The sequence below is a fragment of the Diuraphis noxia genome, unplaced genomic scaffold, assembly GCF_037042655.1.
Source record: "Diuraphis noxia isolate RWA-SAM2 unplaced genomic scaffold, SU_Dnox_SAM2 contig0002, whole genome shotgun sequence".
Taxonomy (NCBI): domain Eukaryota; kingdom Metazoa; phylum Arthropoda; class Insecta; order Hemiptera; family Aphididae; genus Diuraphis; species Diuraphis noxia.
In genome coordinates, this window is record NW_028301712.1 from 9,371,028 (window position 1) to 9,396,112 (window position 25,085).

General features: G+C 30.4%; 2 protein-coding genes and 1 pseudogene across 3 annotated transcripts; 1 reads left to right on the forward strand and 2 right to left on the reverse strand.

The window, feature by feature from the left end:
- The first annotated feature begins 13,107 nt into the window (after window positions 1-13,107).
- LOC149058078 (uncharacterized) lies at window positions 13,108-15,302 on the forward strand. Its single transcript, XM_089218302.1, has 4 exons — window positions 13,108-13,237; window positions 13,817-14,629; window positions 14,741-14,882; window positions 15,245-15,302. The coding sequence occupies exons 1-4, from the start codon at window positions 13,108-13,110 to the stop codon at window positions 15,300-15,302; spliced, it is 1,143 nt and encodes a 380-aa protein (XP_089074428.1).
- Window positions 15,303-17,455: 2,153 nt separating this feature from the next.
- Window positions 17,456-18,480, reverse strand: LOC149058079 (uncharacterized; annotated as a pseudogene).
- Window positions 18,481-19,008: 528 nt separating this feature from the next.
- LOC107167139 (uncharacterized) lies at window positions 19,009-24,410 on the reverse strand. Of its 2 annotated transcripts, none has more exons than XM_015516049.2 (6): window positions 24,143-24,408; window positions 22,171-22,934; window positions 21,814-22,044; window positions 20,753-21,727; window positions 20,327-20,690; window positions 19,009-20,250 (listed from the first exon to the last, which is right to left on the reverse strand). In XM_015516049.2, the coding sequence occupies exons 2-6, from the start codon at window positions 22,894-22,896 to the stop codon at window positions 19,763-19,765; spliced, it is 2,784 nt and encodes a 927-aa protein (XP_015371535.2). In that variant the 5' UTR covers window positions 22,897-22,934; window positions 24,143-24,408; the 3' UTR covers window positions 19,009-19,762. The 2 variants fall into 2 exon arrangements, with proteins under 2 accessions (XP_015371535.2, XP_089076671.1); XM_089220545.1 differs by having other exon boundaries at window positions 20,101-20,239; window positions 24,143-24,410.
- Window positions 24,411-25,085: the final 675 nt, after the last annotated feature.

Sequence of the window (25,085 nt, forward strand, 5' to 3'; positions counted from 1 at the left end):
TTTGAGGAGGGTTTTGTATAGTAGCAGTTTTGTATTAAGGTTAATTTTTGATTGTTTCCCTATAAGTGGAAAGAGTGCTCTTCGTCTGGCATTTAGTATGAGCCGTTTTTGTTTAATATGTGTGGCCCAGGTAAGTATTTTGTCTAGTGTCATACCCAAATATTTAACGTTAGAGGAAGAAGAAATGCCTTTATTGTTTAAGTAAACTGGGGGTACTGTGCTTTGTTTGAGAGTGAAGGTAATGTGAGATGATTTTTCGTTATTTATTTTTATTTTCCATTTGGAAAACCAGTCTGCTAGTAAGTTTAGATGATTTTGTAGGTGTTGTCTAGCAAGGTGTGGGTTTTTTTCTGAAATGTATATAACTTTGTCATCAGCGAAGTCGGCTACCGAAGTATGAGAGGTGGTTGGTTGATCGGCTGTGTATATGTTGAATAGTGTTGGGGAACATCAGATAGGATTGGGGCAAAGTTTGAAATTTCAGAACCAACTTTGGTGGCAAAAAATCTGTCTTAGAGATATGACTTAAAAAATAAGTAGTAGGATGGTGGTAGAATTTTTTTTAGTTTGTGTAGAAGACCGGGGTGCCAAACTTTAACAAATGCTTGGGCAACATCGAGTAGAATAGCTGAGCAGTATGATTTGTTTTCTAGGGAGTAGGCGATTGAGTCGGTTAGGCGGTGTATCTGATGGATAGTGGAATGTTTATTTTGAAATCCAAATTGTGTGTGGGGAATGATTTGGTTGTCATTAATGATCTTGGATATTTTTTAAAAAAAACATTTTTCCTACATAGTTTCGCGAAAAATTGTAGTAAGCTCATTGGGCGATATGATGACGGATTATCTGGAGGTTTTCCAGGTTTGGGAATTAAAATAATGAGTGATATTTTCCATTGAATAGGGAAGTACGAGAGCCTCAGGATAGAGTTTAAAATACGGGTTAGGTGAATTAATGCAGTCTTTGGCAGTTGGCGAGCTACTTCAGCTGTGATGAGGTCTATTCCAGCTGTGGAAAGGTATTAATAAAGTGCAGAACCTCAGCTGGTGAAAAGATTTGGGGGCAAAATAAAGTAGAAAGGCTGAAGTAAGAGAATTTTCAATTGTTTCTGTGAAGGTACTGTTGCCAATTGGTTGGTGGGGCTTGAAGACTTCTGAAAGATGGGAACAAAAAAGTTCGGCTTTCTCTTTATCTGATTTGCACCATGTACCATCAGGTTTTTTTAGAGTAGTTTGGGTAGGTTTTTGTTTTAAGCAGTTACGTGTTGCTTTCCAGAGCGAATTGTTTTTTGTCGTTAGGGATGAAATCCAATTATTATACGATTCATTTCTTAGCTGTTGCAGTATACGTTTCAGTGATGAAGTTAGTTTATTGTAAGTACTTTTGTCAGATGGAAGTTTTGACCGTTGCCAACGGGCTCTGGCACGTCTTTTTTGGGTTATTAGTTCACGGACATGTGCAGGGATCGATTAATGGTTATGATTATTATTTTTTTTATTCGGTTTGGTAGTAGAGTTCCATGCAGCTGATTGAATGATTTGAGTAAGATTAAGTACGGCGTCGTCAATATCCTTTGGACATTTCAGACGTATGTTTAATTTTATTTTTTGGTTAATAACGTCACGAAATTGTTCCCAATTCATTATTCCATTTATTAGTGATGGGTTGCTAGGTTGATGGTGGGGTGAGGCATCTATGCATAGGAGGATTGGGGAGTGATCGGAACACGGATCTAATAAGTTTTTTACTAAGTGTCTTAAGTTTGGCGGTATATTTGTTACGAATATATCAAGGATATCAGGACGTTTTCTTGGTGATGATGGCCAGTATGTTGGATTGGGAGGGGCGAGGATAGATAATTGTTTATTGTTGACAGCTTTTAGTAGAGCTTGTCCTTTTGGATTAGTTGTGTGACAGCCCCACGATTGGTGTTTAGCGTTTAGGTTGCCGCCTATGATGAAGTATTGACTAAAACCGTTAAAGAAATTTTCAAATTGTGTTTGCGTAATTTTGTGTCTTGGCGGGCAATATGACGCCACTATAGTTATTGGGACATGATTTAATTTTATATTTATAGCTGCAGCTTGGAGGAAGTCTCCATTTATACTAGGAAGGGGGGGGGTGAATTGTATGGGTGACCTGATGAGAATCACTGCACCTGCGTGGGCCGTGTTATCTAGGTGGTTTGCTGGGATTATGGTGTAGCCAAGGATTGAGAATTTGGTATTGGAGGTAAAATGGGTTTCTGAAATAATAGCTATATCGATCCTTTTTTCGTTCAGGGTCGTTATTAATTCATTTTTATGGTTTGCTAGGCCGTTAGTGTTCCATAATAGAATGACAAGGGATTGTGAGGTGAATGAATTATTTGACATTTTGGGAAAGTAGGCGGTCAAGGACGGTGGTGAGAAGAGATAAAAGTGGATTTATCAGAGCTTTAAATTCGTTAATAAAATTGGTTAGGGCGAGGTCGTTAGTTTGATCAGCAGGGGGTGTATGCAAAATTTGGTTATTTGTGGCTTGAGCATAAGCACGAGGGGGTAGTGAAGAGAGGTTAGCTACGGGCGTTGTCTGCTGAGTGATTTTACAGGTTGTGTTATTTAATTTATTTATACATATATGGTGTGTTTTTCAAGTTGGTACCTTGTCTTTTTGATGATAATTGCAGTTGTTGGATTTGCTTGTAGATTTGGCAGCTTTTGTAGTTGGCCGGGTGGTCGCCTTTGCATAGAGCACATGTGGCAGGTGTGTCTCTAGTTTTCACGCAGCTGGTTGATGGATGGTGTTCACCACAGCGGACGCATCTTGGTGGGTAGGCACAGTATTTTCTTATTTTCTAGAGTGACCATACTCTTTACAGTTGAGACATTGTACAATGTCTTTCCTCTTGTGTGGTTCTTCAATTTTTACTCTTGTGTTGAGTAAAGATGTTAGGTTAAAAATTTCCTTATTTATTTCTGCTGGTTCGAGGTCGACAAAAAATATAGGTAGTTTAACTTTTGTAGTCTTGTGGATAATGTTTGACACTTGGCGTACTGTGTACCCTTCTTCTTCAATGGCTATTCCTATGTCAACCGTAGGGGTGGACGGGTGCAGGTTACGGATGACAATACGATAGGGTTTCTCTTCACGTGGTTGGTAAGTGTGGTATTGCGCCTCCTTCTCTTTTAGGAAGTGGATAATGACTCGATAGTATTCTGGTTTAGTTGTTTGTATTTTTAAGTCGTTAGTCGATGATTTAAAGAAAAAGTTATCGGAACCGATTAGTCTTACTAGCTCGTCGCGGAACCCAATAAAGTCAAGGACGCCGCGGACTATTATTGGAGGAGGTAAATTTGATCTACTTGGTGCATCTTCATAATTTAAATTTGTTTTACTTGGTGCATCTTCACACTTAGCAGTATTAAAGGGGGTTTGTGACGTACTGGTGGTAGGGTCTGATTGGTTATCGGTGGTGAGTAAGGCGAATCTATTTGTTGTTAAAAACATAGGTTTTTTTTTACTTGCCTCTTGGCCGTCGGATTTTGCAGAGAGATGACGTTTGGCAGTTTTTTTTTGTGTTTCGAAGTCTTCGTCAACCATTTCTGTTGAAACGTTGAACACGTCACTAGATACACTGTATACTGGTGTTTCTTGATGGGACTTTTTTTCTCATAGAAGTTAACGATTTATCTATAGATTTTTTTTTGTTTGGTTATGAGTGCCGTGTTTAGTGTAGTCATTGTCGTTACGTGTCTTGCGATAACGTAGACGGTGGTAGTCAGCCACGGTAATTACCGACGGCTGCGCGCCGGACTACGGACGCATGCTAATAAAGATAATTTAATTTTAATATTACGATACGTAAGCGGAGAGAATATATTTTAATAGCTACGATAACGGAGCAACAATTGAACGTGCGATCGTAATGACAGCCGGCACTGAACTGCTGAATAATTTAAAATAAAAAAGTTTATTCATTTTTAGGAAATAGTTCCTATTGTGCAATTTCAAATTTTAATGAGACAACTGAAAATAAAAACATCAAGAACTATTCCCCCAGAAATTCGTTCATTTGCTTTGACTTTAAATTTTTATTCTTCTGCAGCCTACGAGTATGTACGTAACACATTTAAAATCTTGCCTCATCCAAGTACATTAAGAGGTTGGTATTCTTCAGTTGATGGAACACCTGGTTTTACTGCTGAGTCTTTAAACGCTATAAAAATTAAGGTCGACTAATTAGAGAAAACCGAAGGGAAAAAATTAATATGTGCCTTATTAATGGATGAGATGTTTATTAAAGAAGATGTACATTTTAATAATAATAGAATTCAGGGGTATGTTAATTTAGGTTTAGGCACTGAAGACTGATGGCTTACCAAAGGCAAAAGAAGCCCTAGTATTTATGGTAGTAGCTATAAACTCACGTTGGAAAGTTCCTGTTGCCTATTTTCTCACCAATGGAATGTCTGCCCAAGAAAAGGCAAATTTAGTTAATATGTGTTTGACCAAAATTAATGATACTGGTGCTTTTATTAGAACATTAACGTTTGATGGAACTGCTGCAAACGTTTCAATGGCCCGTTGTTTAGGTTCAAATCTTTCAGCTGATTCCGATTCCACATTCTTTAAACATCCAGTCACCAATGAGAATGTACATATATTCTTAGATGCAGCGCACATGCTGAAGCTTTGTAGAAATAGTCTTGGAGACTGGAAACAGTTATATGATGAAAATGGAAACCTAATAAAATGGCAATACTTTGAAAAACTTGTAGCAATACAAGATGGTCTTGGGCTCCATTTTGCTACAAAAATTATGAAAAGACACATAAATTATTATAAAGAAAAGACGAAGGTAAGGTTAGCTGCACAGACATTTAGCCAGAGTGTTGCTGATGCAATGACATACTGTGATTCAACTATTACTTTCTGCACCAATATTAACAACATTTTTGATTTATTGAATACTCGAAATCACTTAAGTAATGCAGAACATAAAAAGCCATTAAAGATTTCCAATAATATTAATATTCAACACTTTATACAATCATCAATATCTTACTTACAAAATCTGAAGTGTAAGCCCGTTAAACAAAATAAACTAATTCCTTTGGTTGAGTCTTCACGTAAGACAGGGTTTGTTGGACTTATAGTATGTTTAAAAAGTATATCAAACATCTTAAATCAGGCAGATATGAGATATGTTTGAAGATGGTCTCTTAGAATATTTGCTTACTTATAAACTCTCACAAGACCACTTGGAAATGTTTTTCTCAGCAGTGAGGTCTAGGGGCGGATTTTCCAACAATCCTACTGCTGCTCAATTCGAAGCAGCTTACAAACGATTGTTAATACATATGGAAATCATGACTTGCTCTGAAGGTGCTAATTGTATGAATCTAGATCTAACACCAATACTGATCATTGATTCATCCAAGAAAACACAAAAACCTAATTCATTTATTGACATACTTTGTTAAGAAGATGGTGAAAGTGATGTAGATGATAATTTTAATGACATACAGAACAGTCTTAAAAATGTCTTTAATAACTTTGATGTTGACAAAATTGATATGTGTCAAGGATATAGTGGAATATATAGCCGGCTTTGTTGTGAAAAAAATAAAATAACTTGTAAAGAGTGTATAAAAGCACTTTTGGGTGATTCATCAAAAAGTTTTTTGTTGAATATAAAAAATCAAGGTGGCCTAGTTAAACCTTCAACAGATGTTGTAAAACTATGTAGACATCTGAAACAATTTTTAAATGCCACGAAAATGAAATTAAATGTAAGAAAGATATAATTTCTTATTTAACAGTAAAAGCTTCATCTAAAATTCAAATATCTACTGTAATATATATTATAATAAATAAATAATATGATTGACTTTATTAACTTTGTTAACATAACATATAATTGAGAGACCTTCACGGCACGAACCGTTACTGACAACTGACTGTTAACAGATGATAACAGTCCGTAACATACAATTTAAAATATTATAAAATATGTTGCCATGGAAGAGAACATATTATTAACCTTACAGTCGGCCCAAAAAAAATGATTAACAATTAAAATAATAATAATAATACATTAATATAATAATAAGCTTATCATAAAAACAATTTATATAATATATAATTTAAAAAAAAAAAAAAAAAATTTTATATAAATACCATATTGTACTTTTCGCCCCTAAAAAAAAAATTATATAGAGAAATTTGTTTCAACTTAAATCAATAAAAAAATGAATAATAAAAAAAAACTTTATATGAATATGTTTACTGAGGAATATTATTAACAATATTAAAATCAATGTTTATAGTTTAGGACCTTTTATTTTATTATTCAGTGATATACTCACTAAGCCATTTAGATTTTTTTTATTGTTCGACCATGACTAGAAATTTTAGGAACCTTGTCTTCCATTTGATCTTCATTCTCTGAGCTTTTGCTGATTTCAGTGTTTGTTTTATCTTCTGCTTCGGTGGTTTCTTCAAATGCAATATTACCAGGATCATTAAGGTTTGGTCTGTTTATATATGGTTTGAGTGACTGAACGTGTACTACTCTAGTGCCTTTATTCTTTGAATTTGATTGGTCAAATTTTTTTATTTTATAACATACTTAACCTACTGCGTTTTCAATAGTAAATGGACCTTTGTATTTTGGTGATAGTTTGGAATCTGAGGCTAAGGGCCAATTGTACCAAACTAAATCTCCTTTTTGAAATGTTTGATTTAACCTATTTTTATCATGACGTTTTTTATTTTCATCGTGTTTCTTTTTGATATTTTCGGCCGCTTCCTTTCTTGTTTCAATTAATTTGTCTAACTGAAGATCTCTGGAAATCTCGGATATTGTAGTGCCCAAATTTAATTCATCACAAATGATTCTAGGTTCGTAACCATGTAATAAATAGAATGGTGAGTATTTTGATGAACTCTGTTGGATAGTATGAATGGCTAAAATTAAATTTGGTAATTTTTCATCCCAGTCATTGGGATATTCTAATGTGTATTTAGAGAGTACAGCTATTATTGTTGCATTAGAACGTTCAATTAAACCATTTGATTGTGGGGTATATGGTGGGCTTAACAAATGTCCAATACCATATTTATCTAGAAACTGATGAAATTTAGCACTGGTGAAAGAAGAACCATTGTCACTAATATATGTAAGAGGCGGTCCATATTGATTGATGATGTCTTTTTCCACTGTATTAATAATGTCATCTGTTGCTGTTGTACAAGTTGGTCTAGCTACAAGGAATCGTGTAGCATGACATATGTGTGCTAAAATGTAGCAATTACCGGATTTTGTTGGTGGAAATGATAGATGATCAGATGAAACAACTTGAAATGGAACTTGAGGAAGGCTTCGTTCACCTAACAAACCGTATGCTAAGGTTGTTCTTCTATTAACTTTTTGACAAACAATACAAGCTTTGATGTACAACTTTGTATCCTTGCGCATTGACCTCCACTAAAATCTTGATTTTAATTTTTCTAAAGTTTTCTTTGCATCAAAATGACCAGCATTGTCATGACAGCTTTTAAGAACTATACTGCGACATGAAAATGGGATTACTATCTTAATAGTTTCATATCCATATTCATTATTTACATGGACTAAAATACCATTGTCATATTTATAAGAAAGTTTTATTTGTTGAATATGTAAGTTGACAATAAGCATCAGACTTCTGCGCCAATTCCAATTTGATATTCTGCATTGGGATGACTGCTAAACATAAGTGATTCTCATTTATGTCTGGCTGAAGATACCTAGATAAATTATCTGCAATATGGTTAAGTTTACCTGATCTATATATAGGCTCAAAATTAAATGATGATAAATCAACTACATATCTGGCAAATTTACGGTTTAATTTAGCTTTACTTACAATATATGCAGTTGAGTAACTGTCCGTTAAGAGTTTACATTTTTTTCCAGTAAGGTAAATTTATCAGTTATTGCCCAATGAACTGCAGTTACTTCAAGTTTATTACTATGGTACTTTTTCTCAGCATCTTTGAGTGTTCGGCTAGCATATTCGATGATGCGCGTCTCTCCGTCATGAATTTGAGAAAGGCAAGCTCCTATACCTTCATAACTTGCATCTGTTTCTACTATAGTGAGTGCATCTTGTTTAAAATAAGCAAGTAATGGTGGTGATGTTAATGTTAATTTAAATTTAACAAAGGCTTCTTGTTGCACCTGGTTCAGAGTAACCTGTTGGTTTTTAGATTTTTTTAACTCTGTACAGCTCTTCTTTAAGACGTTTGATAGAGGTCTTGATACAACAGCAAAATTTTTAATGTAACGACGTAGAGTATTGGCAAATCCAAGAAAGCTTCTAACTTCATGGATGGTATCTAGTGTTTCATATCTTTGTACTGATTTGATTCTATTAGGGTCTGGGTGATCACCATCATCATCTAAAATTCTTCCAAGCAATTTGACTTTCTGAACAGCAAAATTACATTTCTGTCTAGTAAATTTTAGTTTATGCTTACGTGTTGCTTCAAAAAGTTTGTGAAGAAAGTCTAAATGATCTTCGAACAAATTATGACCACCTCCAATATCATCATAATATTTGGCTAGTCCAATTTTTTGCAAATGACCATATGCTTCTGATATTGCTCGAGCAAGTATAGCAGGTGCATTAGCAAGACCAAATATTACACTGGTAAACTCTATATTATGGTGATCCGGTGTTACTGCAGCTGTTTTATATACATATTTTTCTTTAATTTTAATATTGTTAAACGCCTGCTTAATGTCAACAATAGATATATACTTTTTTCCAGCTAACATTTTTATCATCTCATCCATTTGGTCTATAGGAAATGGATCCTTGATAGTAACTGGATTAATGGTTCTTGAATAATCGATAACGACACGTTTAGGTGTTGACACATGAAATGGTTGTTCTATTACAAATGCAGGTGCTCCATAAGGTGAATTTGAATAACGGCAAACTTTATTTGCAATCCACTTATCTACTTGTTCTCTCATAATTATTCTGTCTGGTTCTGTGACTCTATATGGTTTGCATCTGAACGGCTTATGCTCTGATAAATTAATTTCCATTTCAAGGTTAGGAAACTCACCAATTTCTGCTTCTGGATTAGAAAATATGTCTTCATAACAATTTAACAAATTTTGTAATTGTTCATTTTGTTCATTAGTCAAAAATGTATTAGTTATTTTTTTAGATTCTTTATCTTTAATTGGTTGAACTTTAATTTCATCAGATTTTGACACAAGAGGCTTAGAAGAGAAACGTGACTCAACAACACACCCAACAAACGAACTGCTTGCTTTGACACAACCAAACTCTTGAGTAGAAGTAGGTGTATTAATACAAATTGCACCATTTGGTTCAATGATTATAGTAGCATGTACTGCTGATTGCCAGTCTCGACCAAGAATCATGGCAATTGGCAGTGCTTCACATAATCCCACTTTTGGCATTGTGTAATCTATTTTACCAACTTGTATCCTTAAAGAAATCCATCCACATGGTGTACAATCGCCATCTGGAGTCGCATAGGAACCATCTTGCCAAGGATATATAACAACATTGTCAGGAATAAAACATTTTCTCAAAAGTGTTACACAGGAACCATTATCTGGTAACGCATCTATAGTTACAGAGCCATTTATAGTTACTGGAATTTGAGATACCTTTGGTGATATTTCATAATCAAAATTTTGAATACAATTTATACTTTTTTTTTTAGAATCTTTATTACTATGATTATCAACTTTTGAATAATGATTATCTGTGGTTGGTTTATTTTTATAAGTCCAATTACTTTTTTCTTTGGTATTTGTTTTCTCTAATTTACAATCATAGCTAATATGTCCTTTCGACTTGCACTTAAAACAAATTTGATCTTCTTTTTTGTCTATTGTCGGATTGAAACGATGAATTTGTTTTGTCTCTTTTTGAGGATCTTCTCCTTTAGGTGTATTATATGTGTTGACTGCTGTACTGTTTAATTTTCGAATAGTGTCTAATGGAGTTGCATGACTTATAAGATCTTGTACAGAACGGCACATTGCCGTTGCAAGTGGAACTGCCCAAGTATTGTCAGTGATTCCTTCTAATATAAGAGAAACACGGTCTGATTGCTGCATTTTGAAAGGCGCTTTTTCAATAATGGCATCCTTATCGAATATGTACTCGACAATTAACTCATCTTTTTGAAGAATACGTTTTCCCTGGAATTTGATAAAATCAGAAAAGGACATTTTACTTTTAAATCTTTATTTTAATTTTTCTTTCCATTCAGACCACGAATCAATTTGTCGACCAGAAACTTTGTTCCAATTTAATGCCGAACTTCTAAGTCGTGAAACAGCATTGACTAGGGTTAAGGACTTCGACCAATGAGCGTGACTTGAAATGCGTTCGACTTCTCCAATCCAGTCTTCAACATTTTCGTGCTTTTTGCCGTAGTACAATGATATTGCACTAGCTGTGTCATTAGTAGATATTATTTGCACTTGACTATTATTGCTCACACTATTTCTAACGCTCATATTTTCGGAAATCAGCTTTTGCGTAGCTACCAGTTGAGATAATAATTCCATTGGAATCTGTGTTTTATCAATAGTATCTGCTCTTACATTTTTTAACATATCAACTTCTCGTTGTAATTCTGCTATTTTCTTCAAGTCTTCAGCTTGTTTAACTCTTGAAGAAATTAAGGCTTCTTGCAAATTATCGGCTTTAACTCGTTCATTGTCAGCCAATAAAAAATCTACCAACTCGTCTTTGGCACCTTTATCAGGAAGATGTCGAAATCTTAGCTCTTTTCGCAATTCATCAACCTTAAAAGTTTTCAACACATTGATATCAACTGAATCTATATTACTCATATTGAATATCAATTACTATTTCGAATATACGTACGACACTAACGAAACGCGATGCGGAAAAACAAAATCGCGAACGCCGAACGATCAACAATATATGTATATATTAATACTATATAATAACAACAACAACAACAAACGAACAACGATATCACTTCTTTCGACTGGAATACGCGGTATTAGTTATCAAACTCAACAACTGATAAGCAAACGGTGCTTTGCGCTTCCAACATCGATTTTAACCTCAAACTTAGAAATTAACGATTTTACAAACCTCGTGACACGTTAGATTATTAATGATCGAAAACACTTAAACTTAACGAAACGCACGAATTCAAATTATTTTCGACAACAAAAATAAAAAGGTTTTTGCCACAGCGCCATGTAATATATATTATAATAAATAAATAATATGATTGACTTTATTAACACTTTATTAACTTTATTACCATAGCATATAATTGAGAGACCTTCACGGCACGAACCATTACTGACAACTGACTGTTAACAGATGATAACAGTCCGTAACATACAATATAAAATATTATAAAATATTATAAAATATGTTGCCATGGAAGACAACATATTATAACTTTACACTACCTTATTTTCTAGTCTTTCTGTTCATATACTTGATCAGTCACCCTTAGACAATCATCTATTACAAATAGTTGCTTTAATTTTCAAAACATATTTTACATTATGCTTGCATCATCACAATAAAACTATTGGTCAACCAACTGAAAGAATTCGATCTCATCTAACTAAAACAATTCACTTCAAAGGTCAATAAGAAATTATTATATTTTAAACTATAGATATTTTTCTCAAATTTAGTTTGGTTTAATTAAGTTTTTATTGTTTTGTGATTAATATAACAATATTATATTAGTTATATTTTTGTTTTGTTTTATTGCTTATTTCAAATAATATTTCAAGTATTTTGTTTTATAGTTTTGGGCTTAATGTAATATATTTTATAATTATATTGTGTTGTTTAATTGTTTATACTTTATGTGTTATTTTGAATGATATGTTAAGTATATAGGTATTGTTCTATTAAGTTTGGTCGTTTGGATTATTTAAGTTTGTATTATAATATTTTTGTGTTGCTTATGTAATCACATATTGTGAATAATGAATATTAATTAAAATATTCCATGAATGTTTATTTAAAATTAAAAAAAAGGGAATATAAATAAGAAACTTAAATTGTTATTTATTCTTCTAGTTTAATTCATAGATATTAAAGATAATATATATATATATTGTTTAATCATCCCTCTTCCTTCCCAAAAAATACTTATGAATTTATAAAAAAAATGTAATAGCAGGTACCTCATACCTATATTAATTAATTACCTAATAATTTAATAATAGTCATAAATCATAAATTGTGATTATAAATCATTGATAGAGGTGTCAAACTTATATATTTTAATTGGCTAAAAATATTAAATTAGGTTTATTACGATTTTTGTTGAGTATATAGAATATTAAAATCTATACTATTATATAAAATTGTAAGGGTTTTTCTTAGACCGCGCTAACCGAGAAAACTACTGAACCGATTTGGTTGAAATTTTTTTTGGCTGAAACCCGACACTCCGCTGAAGGTTATAGTAACACTTTTGTCAATAAAAAAAAAGTATAAAGTTCATACAAAATCAAAACAGAATCAAAGTAGTGGCGCCCTCTTTCGGCCAAAAAATATACTAAATATTTTTAGTTGTTACGGTTCTATAGGTTGCAGATCCAAAGAGGATGAGTTGTTCTTACATAAAATGGAAACATATGGTAAACTTATTGTATGACATATAGTTACTATTGGTTACTGATAGGACAAGGTTATTATGAAAGAATATTTTATGAAAATCCACCCGAAATGTAGAAAATCTGTATGTCAAAAATACAACAGTGGCGCCATCTGTCTAGAAAAAAACAAACTAAATTATAAAAAATTTAGTTTATTGTTGCAGATTAAAATAATAATAAGTAGTGTATTATATAGTGGTTGCTATTGGTTTATCGGGCATGTTTGTATATTATAATATTACTATATAGCCGACCCGGCCACGCGTTGCTGTGGCTAAAGTTTTTGTAATATTACATTATAGTAAACAATCTAAGAGAACATCAGTCATTGGCATCAGCACACTGGCATAATTTGTACTTAGTTTTTTTACCTTTTTTTCTTACCCAAATTTTGAGTAAGTGGCCAATTCATTATCATGCCGAGAGCGCAAAGAGCACGCATTAGCAGAAGAACTGCCAATGCATCTCGAATGTATAACAGAAGGCAACAAAATAACACACCAGAACGTTCTCAAACACGTGCTCAGGAGCAACGTAACGCTTTGAGTATGAAATCAGCGTTTAATTATCAATCCGAGATTGATTATTTAAATATTAAAGCGCTTCAAATTGGACGAATGACTATATTATGTCCTAAGTGCCATGCAAAAAAATGGAAAGATGAAACCCATGGACTTTGCTGCGCTGACGGTAAAGTTGTTTTACACCAATTTGAGGATCTTCCAGACCTAATTAAAAGTTTAATTGATAATTCTCACCCTCTATCAAAACATTTCTTTGATAATTCTAGACGGTATAACACTCTGTTTCAAATGACATCGTTTGGAGCAAACGAAATAAGTGAAGGGAACTTCATGCCCTCTTTTAAAATTCAGGGTCAAGTGCATCATTTAATAGGTAGTTTATTACCCGAAATTGGAAATAATGCTAAATTTAAAACTAACCAATTACAAGAATTTGTAGAAATCAATTTACCAAAATTAGTAAATGATCAAAAATATGCTTTTAATGTTATTACAGAAAGCGTAATGAATCATCAAGGAAGAGTTTTTTTTTTAGATGCTCCGGGTGGTACAGGAAAAACATTCCTAATTAATTTGTTGTTGGCTCAAATTAGATCCTCAGGTAAAGTTGCATTAGCAGTAGCTTCATCTGGTATAGCAGCAACTCTCCTTAGTGGCGGCAGAACTGCTCACTCGACTTTCAAGTTACCGTTAAATGTATTATTTGATACAGAATACGTTTGTCCGATTCGTAAAAATGGCCCTCATGGAAAAATTCTTCAAAAAACCTCATTCGTTGTGTGGGATGAGTGTACAATGAGTCACAGATCACATATCGAAGCAATTGATCGAACATTAAAAGATCTTAGGTGTAATAATAAGTTTATGGGTGGCATAACATTCGTTTTCGCTGGTGATTTCCGTCAAACCTTACCAGTAATCCCTAAAGGTACTCGAGCTGATGTCGTTAATTCTTGCTTAAAATCTTCCCATATATGGAACTATGTTGAAAAACTTTATTTGCGAACAAACATGAGAGTTTATTTATGCGGAGGGGACGATATTTTTCCAGCACAGTTGTTGAAAATTGGAAATGGAACTTTAGAAAATGAAAATGGTTACATTTCTGTCAATCACACGATTGGACGGGTGGTCAATAACGTGTTAGAGTTAATTTCTACAGTTTATCCAGACATTTTTAATCTGTCCAATAAATCAGATCAGTGGTTATGTGAAAGAGCTATAATCTCTCCAAGAAATGTAACAGCAGAAGAAATTAATGATATCATCCTTCTAAAATTCGATGGACACTCACGTGAATATCTATCTATTGATACAGTTACATCAACAGATGATGCTATTCATTATCCACAAGAATTTCTCAATTCTCTTTCTCCTTCGGGATTTCCTCCTCATAAACTAAAATTAAAAATTGGTGCTCCAATTACATTATTACGTAATCTTCAACCACCGAACTTATGTAACGGTACAAGATTACAAATAAAATCGTTGCGAAATAATATTATAGAAGCCGTAATTCTTACAGGGCCAGCGAAAGGAGAAATTGCATTTATTCCAAGAATTCCCATGATTCCCTCTGACTTGCCGTTTTCTTTCAAACGGCTTCAATTCCCGGTTAAAGTTTCTTTTGCCATTACCATAAACAAAGCACAAGGTCAAACATTCAAGTACGTTGGCGTAGATCTTCGTACAGAGTGCTTTTCACATGGGCAATTATACGTGGCATTTTCTCGAACTGGAGACCCGAATCATCTTATGACTTTAATTTCAACAGGAAATATAACAAAAAACATCATATACTCAGAAGTCTTATAAAATTCATATTTTAATTCTTTTTTTTTCTTTAATGAATTTTAATAAATCTTTAATAAATTTTCTTTAATAAATCTTTATCAACCACAAATTATTTATTTTTTATCAGTATTTATTTTTATCATTTATAACGCTAGAAACCGTTTTTTATATTTACTAGCCGATCACAATAAACAATAATATTTGAATAAAAAATTCTACATATCATGGTCCGAAGGCAAAATAAACAACCAATCACGGGCGAAGCTGTGACGGGTCGGCTAGTAGACCTATAAACTAAGTTAGTTGGGTAATTATTATTAAATATTTAGTGTGATAAACTGATAATTAGTTCGAGATTTAAATTGTGATAGTAGGGGGCGCTAGCGTCGTTTTCCACAGCTGTGAGTCAATCTCATCTTCATACTTTAATCATTTCGGTATAGGTCGATGGGCAACCTGTATATCTTAAATCGTGCTCTAGACGCTCGTATTTAGATATCTTAAATTGTGGATACTATCTTAGTTCGTGGTAAATACTAAATTCTTATGGATAATATCATAGATAATAAAGATTTATTATCTATGGATAATATATACTGGATACATAGATAATATGTATATATATATATGTATATACCGGGTGATTCTTTTATCATTGAACACTCATTATTTCAAAAATTACTAATGTTTTTAAAATATTTTTTACATAGTTTCAAGTTGTTCAAAAGCCAACGTTTATTAAAACAATTTATTTTAAAATATTTTTTATCCTTATCATTTTGTAAGTTTTTACTTTTTTGATTGACAACAATAGTTTTAATTTCATATTCCAAAGCAGAATATTTTTCTAAGTATTTTGATTCATAAAAATCAATTTTAGGACGAGTAGTTTAAGAGTTATAAGTAATTTTGCAGAATGGAGTGGTACGGGGTTAACCCGCAAAATGTTTGTCCACTACTCCGCTTGTCTAAACTTGAAATACTTATAACTCATAATCTACTGTTAAATAAAAAAAATATTTAATATACGTAAACAACAAGAGGTTAGCACGAAGCTGGACCACCTTGACGTATACCCTTGTATGAACGGATGACTATTAGTTAAATAACAGTCGTGTCAGGATTTATTAAAGTAAAAGATTTAATTACTGGATGAAACGGTGTATTTAACGATACAACTTTGTTAATAACAACAACAAACTTAAACAAAACACAATAAACGCGAGCAACGGCTGGACGCACAGAGCAGAACCTAGCCGTTGTGGGCGCTCGAAAACAACTGCCTAATTGCACTGATGCCCTAGTCGCAATGACTGGACAACAGCGTTACCAACATAAGCTAACACTACTCGTCCTAAATTCGATTTTTATGAATCGAAATACTTAGAAAAATATTTTTGGAATATGAAATTAAAACTGTTGTCATTCAAAAAAGTAAAAAAATTAAAAGGATAAAAAATATTTAAAAATATAATTTTTTAATAAAAACGTTAGTTTTTCAACAACATACTAGAAACTATGTAAAATAATATTTTCAAAAACATTAATAATTTTTGAAATATTGAGTGTTCAATGATAAAAGAATCACCCGGTACATATCATCAATGCAAATTCTTTATTACGGACATAGACATAAAAAGATATGGACTGCTACTCCCCTACACCCTACCATAAGTTTATTGAAATAAGATTGTTAGAAAGAGAAAGAGCATAGTTTAGGTAAAAAAATGTAATATCATGGAATAATAAACAAAAAGGCGGCTTATTTGTTATAGACATATAAATGCTCTTAATTAATACAAACAATGTTTTAAATATAGGATTTAAAATTGTTTTAATATTTTCTTAACTCTTTTTTGAAGAACGGTTTCTGCATAAAGAAGGCATTCCTAGATAAAGAGATTTATAAAAGTTATTAAAAAGGAAGAAATAATTGTTGATATAACTAATTTTTTATTCATTGTTAAATTCACCGACATTACAAATTCACATCACCTAAATACATAAAGAGTAAAACAAAGATGCGCAGATAAATACTAAAAATTTAACGTTTCACTGCCAGACAATTTGTACATTATAACATGCCCCTGCCACATAAATTTAACTTTTTTTTTATTTTTTTTATTCTTACTTTTAATATCTTGAAAGATGTAGTGAAACAACCTATAAAATTTAAAAAACCTGATGTTGAACATAAAAATTTAAAAATACTTGCATTTGTACAGTCAATACATTCATTCAGAATGATTAAGGCTTTTAATCATAATCTGTTGAATTTAAAACTATAAAATTAAATTTAAATTTACAAATACTCACTTCTAGAGAGCTTATATTTCTTAATACCTAACTAATAATTATTATTTATTTATTAATTCACAACAAATTACAAACAATTACCAGTTACCAATTACCATACACATTGTAGTATAAATACCAAGACTTTTAATCATACCTTCAGAAATGAAAAGCAATTTTCATAAATTTTTTTTATATTTTAGATGATCAATCAGCTGTTCAAAATTTTAAATTTTTTGCTGTAAACTATAATTTTGTATCCTTAGGTTCTATAGCAGATACATGTTTTTCATTGGACTTTTTAGCAACAATAAATAATTTCCGTCAACTATTTGGACTTACTAAGTCATCTACACTTTTTAAATCTCCAACATGGTACTTACGTTTCCTAAAAGTAACATAAATAACAAAAATAAATGTATAAAAAAAAAAAGTAATAAGCCTTGGTTGAGGAGTTATAAATGAAGGAGACAAGGAGTTAACTCAACAGCAGGAGGTGGCAATTTTTCATTTGCAAAGTTGACTTCTCCTAAAATAAAAATGTTAGACCTTACAATTTATATAATCACAATGTAAATAATTAGGTATTATTTTTGAGGTATATATTATTTTACTGTTGTATTTTGAAACAACTTTAATGTGGAGTCTAGAGCGGGTTTACTTGGCAAATGTTTCTCAAATACTAAAGATAATTTGATAAAATAAAATTTAATTATTAAAAAACATAATTTAGTTAAATATTAGAAAATTATTAAATTATACTGTTTATCTATGGTAAGTTCTTGAGCAGTTGAAGTACAAAACTACAAAATTTAGGAGACATTGAGCTAGTAGTTGAAATTACCATACATTTGTAAATTGTAATATAGTAATAACAAATAACATAATATTTAATAAAATAATTATTGGTGCCCCGCCAAAATGTTTGTTATAAAACCATTTCAAATTGATAACTGTGTTTTAACCACGGACTAAGATAGTACTATCTTAGTCCGTGGTTTTAAGTCTTTTAACTCCGTAAAATTATATAATATCTTCCATGATACCTAAGTTATGTCTTGTCCTTAGATCATATAGTAGATGATCTAAGGTCTTGTCCATGGCTAAATTGACTACAGAGAAGATGCTAATTGTTGCAACTGTTGTAACCGCGACCGTAGTTATATTTGTTTTGTATTAAACAACCATTGATTGCTATTTTTAATTTTGAAGTGAATTGATTTTATAAATATAGGTAATACAATATTTTTCACAATTACAAACATTTTATTAATATATTATATATTATATTTTATCATTCTTATGATATACATAACAATATATTAGGTAACAATTTTATTTGGTTTTAATGATTAACTTAAATATTATTGATACCATTTAAATTTTATACAATGAAACAATTTTGTGTCTATGTACAATACCCTCTTATTGAATAAGTACTGGGAACTAAGGATTAATATCAAATATTTTCCTATTTCATTAAAATGTCTAGTATTGGAGTTAATATATTTTAATGCATTTTTGAAATAAAATAATTAATATATATATATATAATTATATAATTATTAATATTATAATTAAAACTTAACCCAAACTTAGACGTAAGTTCGACCAACTAATAATCAACGTACGATCAACGTAGAGTAAACGTATTTTTATAATGAAAAATGTACGAATAAATGTATACCTATCATCAACGTAAAATCAACTTAATTCAACGTATATTATACGATTATAATACAAATAATAAATACGTATATGCATACACCAAAGTTATCCTTATTATACACGTAGATTATACGTGCTATGTTTGCTGGGTACAAGAAATAAATTATTAATAAAAACCAAACCTTATTCAAGTATAAAGAAAAATATAGCAATATTCCATTAACATACTAATTACTTTATAAAATAACTATATTCACAAATAATTATTATGTTAACAATTACATAAATATTATTTTAATAAGTTTTTTAGGTAAAATGTAACAAACTAAATAATTTGATTGAAATAAACTTTTATTTAAGTATCATAACTTTAACACTAATGCTACACAAAAAATTAGTTTTAAATTTTATTTCATAAATCATAATGATTCACTTTTAAATACAATTATACAGTAAAAGTTCAGAGTTTGGAATGTTAGTAACAAATCACTCGGAGTATTAAAAATATTAAAGTACACAAAATGAATATTCACAAATTTGGTGAAAATATATATATATATATATATTATAATACATAATAATAAAAAAAGATAAAATATTCACCATATACCTAAGCAATCTATCAAATTTATTGGGCTATACCAAATAGAACATTTAAATAACCATACAATACAAAAAATATACAGTTATTAGAAATAATAATAACTAAGTTAAAAATAATCCCAAAATATTATAAATAATTATTAATATTCAATATTTAATAAATATTTGACAATTAATATATTAAATATTACAAATTAAATAAACATAAATTAGTTATATCCTGGGATAAATTAAGCATATTTATATTAAATTCAGTCTCAATATCTTTTTGGGCTATTTTGTCATTCGTGGTGATGAAATTAATTACTTTCACTTTGCGGCCAAAAAAACTGACAATTTTACGCACATAATCTTTAGAACTTTTAGGAAGATCGTAATTTACAACCCAAGCTACATCTGAAAAATTCTCACCTCTCTGTAATCCAGCAGTAACTAACACTCTGCTAGTACCAGATTGAAACTGATGTAATATTTGATGCCGCTGATGAGTATCCATATCATTATTTACAGCCGATACTAAACATGTTTTAAGACGCATGTTTTCTGCTATTCCTAGAGACTTGCTCCATGAATTACAGTAAACAACAGTATTTATTAAGTTGAGCTCCTTGTAGAGTTCACAAAACGCATCAAATTTCCATTTTTCGGGTACATTAACACAATACTGCAATATATCTATAAATTAATTCTTTTATTAATAATTTAAAATTTTTAGATATCAATAATATAAAAAATAAAGATCAATAATTACCATTCAATGAAGGTTTTTCATTTGGTACTAATATATACTCAGGATTCTTCATCAAGTCAGAAAACTGATCTAAAATTTCCTCTATTTTTGAAGTAGACATAATAATAAGTTGTCGGTTATTGTTAAGGAATAACAAAATATATCTAATCTTATTAAAAAATCCATTGCATTTAAATACTTCTTCTGCATCGTCAATTATAAGCATTTTTATAAAATCTTTACATAGTGAGTTGCAATTGATCATTTCACACAAACCTTGTAAAGTACTGATCACTACATGAGGAACTGGTGAAAGTTTACGAGGAACATTGGTACCACCAATACATGTAGAAACATTTAAAAATTTCCCAATTGATTTCATTGTCTAAAAATAAGAGAAATTATTAATTTTAAAACTGTACATGGCCTTAATAATTAACTAAATACCTTTTGAGCAGACAGCGCCAATTCTAATGTTGGAACTAATACAATAGCTTGACATTCATTTAAACTAGTGTTAATCCTTTGCAACACTGAGATGAAGCCCACCATTGATTTCCCAACACAGGGGTATGAGTGAAAAATAACATCACGTCCGTTAACATAATGGGACAGACATAGCTGTTGCAAGGACATTAGATCCTGAATACCATATTGATGAATACCATTTAACAATTCATTCTTCAGGTCTACAGTATGATTTAACAGCATTGGCTTTTCGTTATTATTAATAAATGACGGTTTATCATTAGTATTGGCCAAAGAATTATTCAATTCTTCAGTATCAAACAAAGAAGATGTAATTTTAACTTTATTATTTGAACAAACTGGATTAAGAATTTCATTTTCATTATAATGAATAACAGAATTGCAAATATTCTTAAAACTCTTTATGTCATTAATGTGTTTTGATTCAAATTGGTGATTATATAGTTGATCATTAAAAACATGACTTTCTACCTCAGTGTTTATTCTTTGTTCATTGCATTTGTTTGATTCATTACAATCTTCAGTGCTCGATGATAATGATGAAATAGTCTCTATTTCATATGTTTTAACATTATTTGGAAAGACTAGATTACAAGTTTCTCTCTTATAAATATGATCATTATCATTGCAAACATTTTCAAGATTTTTAATTTCAATATTGTCTTTTAATACAAACTGGTTTGTATTATCATTCTGTTCTTGAATTTCTGTGTTTAAACTTTCTTCTAATTCATTGAATTGTTCTTGTGCATTGATTTCAGTGAAAGATAATGATTTAGCGTACACTTCATTGTTAACCGAACAACCTGGCTTTTGAATTTCATTTTTATAATTAAAATCAACATTGTTACAGCTATAGTCCAAATTCTTCATTTTACTAATATTTTGATCATAAATATCTATACATTTGTTCACTTTTGACACTTTGTTGTCCTAAAAATATATATATATATATATATAAGAAGTCTTATTCAAAGATAAGAAACAAAACATTAAAAAATTAAAGAATTATGCAGTACTTTGTGTGAGTCAGTATATGATTGAAAAACACAATGTTCATCAGAAATTTCATTGGAGCTGATCTTAACCCATGAATCATTAACCAATAATTTTGACACGTTATTACATTCCTCATTATATATTTTGTTTATTCGACTGTTATCAATTTCCTCATCATATAAACATGGTAGATGTGCATTATAAGGTGTTGGTTCAGCTTGTCTTTTTACACATTTAATTTCAATGTTTTCCTATAAAACAAGAAAAAACTAAATAATTAAAAAATTAAAAAATAATAATTTATTTATATAGAATATTAAAAAATGTATATACAAATATAAAAATATTATATATAATAAACAAAATAATATACAAACATTCCCATTGCAATTTAAAAGGTCCAATTCGTTTACAACATCATATAAGTCTAAGAGCTGTTCACTTTTACTACTTGTATTCATCAACGGAACAGAGCTTTTAGAATTCGATTGCACACAATTGTTATCTTTTACTTGGTCACTATTATTTAATAAAGATTCAATTGAACCAACATTTGGAATTAAATGATCAACCAATGATAAATGCACACTAGCTGCCATCAGTAGTGCTTCATCATACATAACTTTGTTTTCAACAGGTTTTTCTGAATTATTTAAAAGTTCTTCATCTGAAACTACATCATAATCGGATAAAATCATGATACTTTCTTCTGAGCTAACGTCACTCAAAGAGTCCATTGTTTCAGTGGCACACTTGCTATTAGATGTTAATAATAAACTTTCTGAACATTTTTGCTCTTCAATATTTAAATCATTATTAGGAAGAGTGGAAACCATAAGTTGTCTATGCAAAACTTGTTTTAAATACTCTAATGGTTTAATATCAGTTCTTAAATTATTAACCATACTTTCTAACGACATCAGTATTTTTTTTTTATTCTCCAAATCAGAAATTTTCCGATTTACTTTTTCTAAAGATAAACATTCATTGAGCACACAAATTTGGTCTTGTAACATTTTTTTTTCAACTAACAACTCCTCAATTTGTTTTTGGAGCTGGATTTGCTTCTTCACATATTTTTCAATTTCTAAGTCCATTATCATTTTTATTTTTTATAACTCATTCTATTTGATATTTCAACCTGAAACAAAAATATAGATAAACATAATAGTTTTAGGAATCAATTTATTTGCTACAGTTAAATATAAATTAAATGAAAATACAATTTTATTTAGAGGCGTTTTTTCTTATAGATTACTATAACTAAAAAATATCTTCCAATTAACTATTTAAAATTACATAACTAATTTAACTCAAATATTCTAAATAGTCTAAATAAAGGTCATGTAGTACCTTAGTATAAGTATAAATAATCAAGGTTATAAAAGTTTATGACATAATTTATAAACCTAAATTTATACAACACAAGTTCTAGCTTCTGTACACACGAGACTCAAGTGTGGATGTCCAAACAAACTTTTTATCATAATTTAATTACCTTTTTAATTGTAAATACTTATAATGTACCAAGTAGTATAATTTTATTCTAATGTCATAAATAATTACATACATTTTAATTTAAAAACTACTGAATTTTAACACTATTTTTGTTATTATTATCTATTCTCCAAATGTACAAAATGTAATTTCATTAATAATAAGTTTAAATGACTTAATTTCTGGGAAAGTTTAATAAAAATGAAATAAATCAAAACAACATCTTATACAACAAAAATCAAAGCAATAACACACTCGGAATATAATTAAAATATAGGTAACATAAAAAAAAGAAAATTGTTTAGTGATAAAATAGGTACTCTAAGCTTTTTTGCTAATAAATTAAAAATAATTCATATTTAAGATTACTACCTATGTCTCGAAATAAAGGCACATCATGTGGTTGGAGTTGCACTTTCAGGAAAATTCAAGATTGCTTTAAATTAACGTAAATTAACGTATAACATGTAAACTAGTACCATAAACTTTTATTTTTTTGAAAGTTGCTGCAAGTCTTAGATTTTGTATATCCATAACATTATCATTTGCATTAGTACTTAACTTAAAATGGATTCCAGTTAAGCGTCCTATAGGGTAATTATTAATAGGTACCAGAGAAAAATTGTAGCAGGACCACCTTCTTCACATTAGTTCAAACTAACATATCCACCACAATAAGAAAATATTGTAATAACAGATCAATTATAACTCTAATAAATAATTGATAATACCAACAGTAGGTAATATACTCTTTAGTCTTTATTGGATTCACAATGCCTATTTTGATCAACAATCCATCACATTTATAATAGGCAATTGGAAAAAATAATACTAAAAGTATGATGTGCTTACTTTTGTGTATGATGGAAAAGGTAAAACGAATCGCTAATACGAAGAAAAAAAAATCGTCTTATAAAATGGCACGAACACAGTCACTAACGTTGTTCGTAATAAAAATTATAACTTTAGTTAATTAATAGACGAGATCATAGGTACTCAATAAAACTGCGGGTACGTTTAATCAATTATGAATAATCAAAGTAATTCAGCATTAAGACATTAATTTTTATTTTTATTCAATGTGACAATGTATAGCACAGACTTCTATATCTATACTAACTAGATAAGGTACTGTTATTAGTTATTATATTATTTACATTGTTATCAGTGAAACTCGCACGGGGACGACCGCCATTTTATCGTTTGACAAAAATTATTTTATATAGATCATTTTGTCATTATTATTATATTTCACCTTTAAAAAAATATTTAATCTCATTTATTCCTTGTACATTTTGTGTATGCCAACCACTGTTTTGTCATAGAACAATTATAGTTAAAATACTTTTCTATCGCTGACTGCGCAGCTTGCTGACCAGCTGACTCGGCTGAGTATTTTATCACTTCGTTGTTTTTGTTATTATTATAACATTTTTTGATCTAGTTATCACAGGGGATCTAGTTTACCAAAGGGGATTTAGATAACCATGGGGATCTAGTAGGACGGGGATCTAGGTGATACGTCACCTTATTTATTATTATCACGGCTATCAAGCTATTAGGCTATTATCAAACGATTGGATCTGCGCCGGGACAGATCCCAACGTTCCAAGTGATTACCGCGCATGCGTCAGGACTTTGACAACATAATTTCTTATCAACGATTTCTATTCTTATCAGAGTTTAAAATTTAATTAATAATTATTATTAATTACACAACAATAATTGAACAATACAACATTACACAATAATCAATATTCGACATTCGTTTCGTATTTCGTTAATAAATAATAAT

Excerpts from the sequence above, each read along its gene's own strand:
- LOC149058078 (XM_089218302.1), top strand. The coding sequence starts at position 13,108 with ATGCCGAGAGCGCAAAGAGCACGCATTAGCAGAAGAACTGCCAATGCA. Across the intron at positions 14,630-14,740 it reads TAAACTAAAATTAAAAATTG|GGCCAGCGAAAGGAGAAATT; the intron begins GTGCTCCAATTA and ends TAATTCTTACAG. Across the intron at positions 14,883-15,244 it reads GCACAAGGTCAAACATTCAA|GCAAAATAAACAACCAATCA; the intron begins GTACGTTGGCGT and ends CATGGTCCGAAG.
- LOC107167139 (XM_015516049.2), bottom strand. The coding sequence starts at position 22,896 with ATGATAATGGACTTAGAAATTGAAAAATATGTGAAGAAGCAAATCCAG. Across the intron at positions 21,728-21,813 it reads CATATACTGACTCACACAAA|GACAACAAAGTGTCAAAAGT; the intron begins GTACTGCATAAT and ends ATATATTTTTAG. Across the intron at positions 20,691-20,752 it reads TGGCGCTGTCTGCTCAAAAG|ACAATGAAATCAATTGGGAA; the intron begins GTATTTAGTTAA and ends TCTTATTTTTAG.